We start from the raw sequence: 3,606 nt of genomic DNA on the forward strand, positions 1-3,606 counted from the left end.
GTCTAGGCATTTATTCTCTACATAAGTATTAGCCTTTTTTCTGTTATTGGTCAATAATGGGGCGTCCAATCAATATTGCACCATACAATACTGACCCTTGAGATTTAGCAATTTAAATTCGAATTTTTTAACTCCAAACCTTTTATTCTATCATAATTACATTTAGTACCTGTTTTATGTGATTTATTGAACATTTTGGTTTTTGAAAGAATTCAATGTGCATTTATTTAACATGCAGTCGCTTTGAGAATTCATTGAATACGAATTTGCATAAATGAAACATTTATCATAGAAACGCTTTTGGTTGGAGCACCAAGATGAATCTATCTCCATCAAAGTTTTCATCTTGGGAAATTTGCATGCTTCTTTTCCATTTACCTAAATTGGCCAGGCTCGTGAAGCCGACCATTCCGAAGGATAACCTAGGAGAACTTGACCCTAGTGATCTACCAGGCTCCCTAATGTGATTTTAACTATTGCGAATACTTGACAATTAGTGAAGAGTTAACTTCAAGGTAAATTGACGAAAAGTGAGATTTATTAGATCAAATGTTAGGGAAGAATTTATATTCACACATATAGAACTTACGCATATCTATGGATTTGACATAAAACAATCGTGGACATGGGGAGTGATCCCTAGTTGACATGACTTTCATGCTTATCACTGATACAACTACATACCCAATTCTTAAAAGATGGATTCTTAAATTCAATTTAGATGATTTATATACTTGCATGTTCAACCACATAGATTACGCTAACTTTTATCTACTTTTTCCTTCTGGTATAAATCCTTGAGCAAAACGTTATGATAGGATATGGCAATGTGAATATATAATAGAACATTGCATATAACACTTCTGCACAAGTAAAATTGAGAAATAAGATAAATAAGAACGAGAATAAAAATAAAATTCAATTTAGATGATTTATATATGTGGATGTTCAACCACATAGATTACATTAACTTTCATGTACTTTTTCTTTCTGGTATAAATCCTTGAATAGAACTTTATGATAGGATACGGTAATGTGAATACATAATAGAGCATTGAATATAACAGTTTTGTACAAGTAAAATCTCTAAATCTTAAAAATGAATAAACTAATTAGAGCAAAATTTAAGAATGAGATAAACAAGAATGAGAATAAGTTGGAAAGCCGGATAAACCGACTAAGAATAATTATGTGTAAACTAATTTTAAATATTTTTAGAAAACTAACCCTCCGGTTACAACACGTTTTGGAATTTCGATCTGAATGGGTCCACAAAATTCAATGGGAAGAGGGAACTGGATTACGAGTTAAGTGTACGGAAATACTTAGTGAAGGTATGGACAGAAAAAAATACGATTCACTTCGAATTGCAGCAGTCTATTCTACTTCTAGAACAATTCCAGACGGGCAGAGATAGAGAAGGGGAAATTAAATAAATTCGTCTATCCTTCTAAGAGGATCGATATTGTTATGTGGACACGTCGGGGAATCTGTTGATTTTGATTTAAGGCTCCTTCTCACTCTCTCTGTGTATATATATTGCATGGAGTGGAGTAGATGAGAGCAGAAAAAGGTTTCGAGGTTTAGAAAAGAAAAAGAGAAATGGAGCGTTCAAAGCTGTTGGGTTTTGTGGTCTTGATATGCTTTACTATTCCAACGATATCATGTTCTTCGGACAGACTGTTTAGTGGTTGGCCGAAGTCTAGCAGCGATGAAAATGTAAAAATAAGGGTGAATATGACGCGCAGATCAGAGAGAGAGTTGGGTTTTTCTGAGAGATTGGGTTTGGCTGTGGATCGAAGTAAGAAGCGAATGAAGAAGATAGAGGCATTGATAAGAGGGCAATTAGACGCTGAAACGCCCGTTGAAGTAGGGGATGGAGAATTTCTGATGAGCGTTGCACTGGGAACGCCCTCTGTGAGCTTCGAAGCGATTGTGGACACGGGGAGCGATCTGATTTGGACTCAGTGCAAGCCTTGCAAGGACTGCTTCTCTCAGCCTACGCCAATCTTCGACCCCTCCAAGTCCCCCACATTTTCCACAATTCCCTGCGGTGATTCTCTTTGTGACGCCTTGGGGAGTACGCAAACCGGATGCAATCCAGATTGTACCTTTATGTATCAGTATGGCGATGGTTCCTTCACCAGCGGCGACCTGGCTTACGAGACATTGTCAATTGGGAGCAGCAAGGTTAAAGGCATTGCATTTGGATGCGGGCATGACAACGAAGGACAAGGATTCTCTCAGGGTGGTGGCCTTGTGGGACTGGGAAGAGGTGGTCTCTCCCTTATCTCACAGCTGGGTTCCAAAGCAGAGAACATGTTCTCTTACTGTCTTTTGCCCATCACCGACTCTTCTTCACAAACCAGCCCCCTCTTTTTCGGCGAGGGTGCTTCCTTGAGCGGAGGAGCCAAGACTCTCCCACTCATCAAGAGCAGTATCATTCCCACTTTCTGGTACATTCCTATTACAGGAATCACCCTCAATGGTAAGGCACTAGATATTCCTCCTGGAACTTTCGATCTGCAATCGGACGGCAGCGGAGGTATGATCATCGACTCCGGAACCACTGTTACCATCCTGGACCAGGCTGCCTACTCTCCTCTTAAGGAAGCAATTCAGTCCGCCATTGATCTCACTCCTGTAGACGGCTCTTCTACAGGTTTGGATCTTTGTTACCACACATCATCCGCTCACCTCACCTTGCCAACCCTCGTCTTCAACTTCAAAGGCGGCGTGGATTACGAGCTTCCGGCAGACAACTTTTTCATTCAGGCATCTGAAAATCTCTTGTGCCTGGCAATGTTGGGTGAACCATCGGGGAATCCTTCCATCTTCGGAAACATACAGCAGCAAAACTTCCATATCCTTTACAACAATGCTCAGAACACGCTCTCTTTCAAGCCCACTAAGTGTGATTCTCTTTAAATCATCATCTCCCTCTTCTAATTCTTCTTCTTCTCTTTTTCTGTCTCTCTCATTTCCTCTTCCTCTGTCCTTCGAATGCAATATGTGATCTCGTCTCCTGCGTCTGCCTATTGCACTGTCCGATATGCGAATCATGTAAATTTTCATCTTCGTAGCTGCTTATTTTCAGTAAAATTGTTTGGCCCCTGTTGTTCTCGGGGACCTTCATTTATGGTTCCTTATGATATGCTACACTATGTGTGTTATTTTGGCATGGAAATGAAGGTGCGATAATTGATTATCAAAATATAAATTGCGAGTTAAAACAACGACAAGAGAATTTATATAATTATAAAGCATTTGTAATGGTCTTATCTTTTCTTCAAGTCTTAAGTGTAAAATAAATTATTGTATGCCTATGAATATTTTTAATGGTATTTAACTTTAAGATCCGTGTCTGTGATTTATACATTCAAATAATACTTATTTTCAATCATGTCCGCATTTCACATTACTAAGATCAAACACAATTTAATGTAGCCTATATATAAGGTAAGGTTGTTGCTAAGAAGGTCTCTCTAATTTTCTCACAATTACTATTGTATAATTTTCTACTAGAGAAGACGAGTTCTCGAGAATTAAGAATATCATTTTGGAGCCTTTGCAATTTATTTAAAAGTGCTAATATTTAAGGCTATG

At 38.5% G+C, this 3,606-nt stretch overlaps 1 protein-coding gene across 1 annotated transcript; it reads left to right on the plus strand.

The window, feature by feature from the left end:
* Positions 1-1,602: 1,602 nt before the first annotated feature.
* Positions 1,603-2,928, plus strand: LOC131865656 (aspartic proteinase nepenthesin-1-like). Its single transcript, XM_059215330.1, has one exon. It carries the CDS (start codon positions 1,603-1,605, stop codon positions 2,926-2,928), a length of 1,326 nt encoding a protein of 441 aa, XP_059071313.1.
* Positions 2,929-3,606: the final 678 nt, after the last annotated feature.

Source organism: Cryptomeria japonica, unplaced genomic scaffold (assembly GCF_030272615.1).
Source record: "Cryptomeria japonica unplaced genomic scaffold, Sugi_1.0 HiC_scaffold_116, whole genome shotgun sequence".
NCBI classification, from domain to species: Eukaryota; Viridiplantae; Streptophyta; class Pinopsida; order Cupressales; family Cupressaceae; genus Cryptomeria; species Cryptomeria japonica.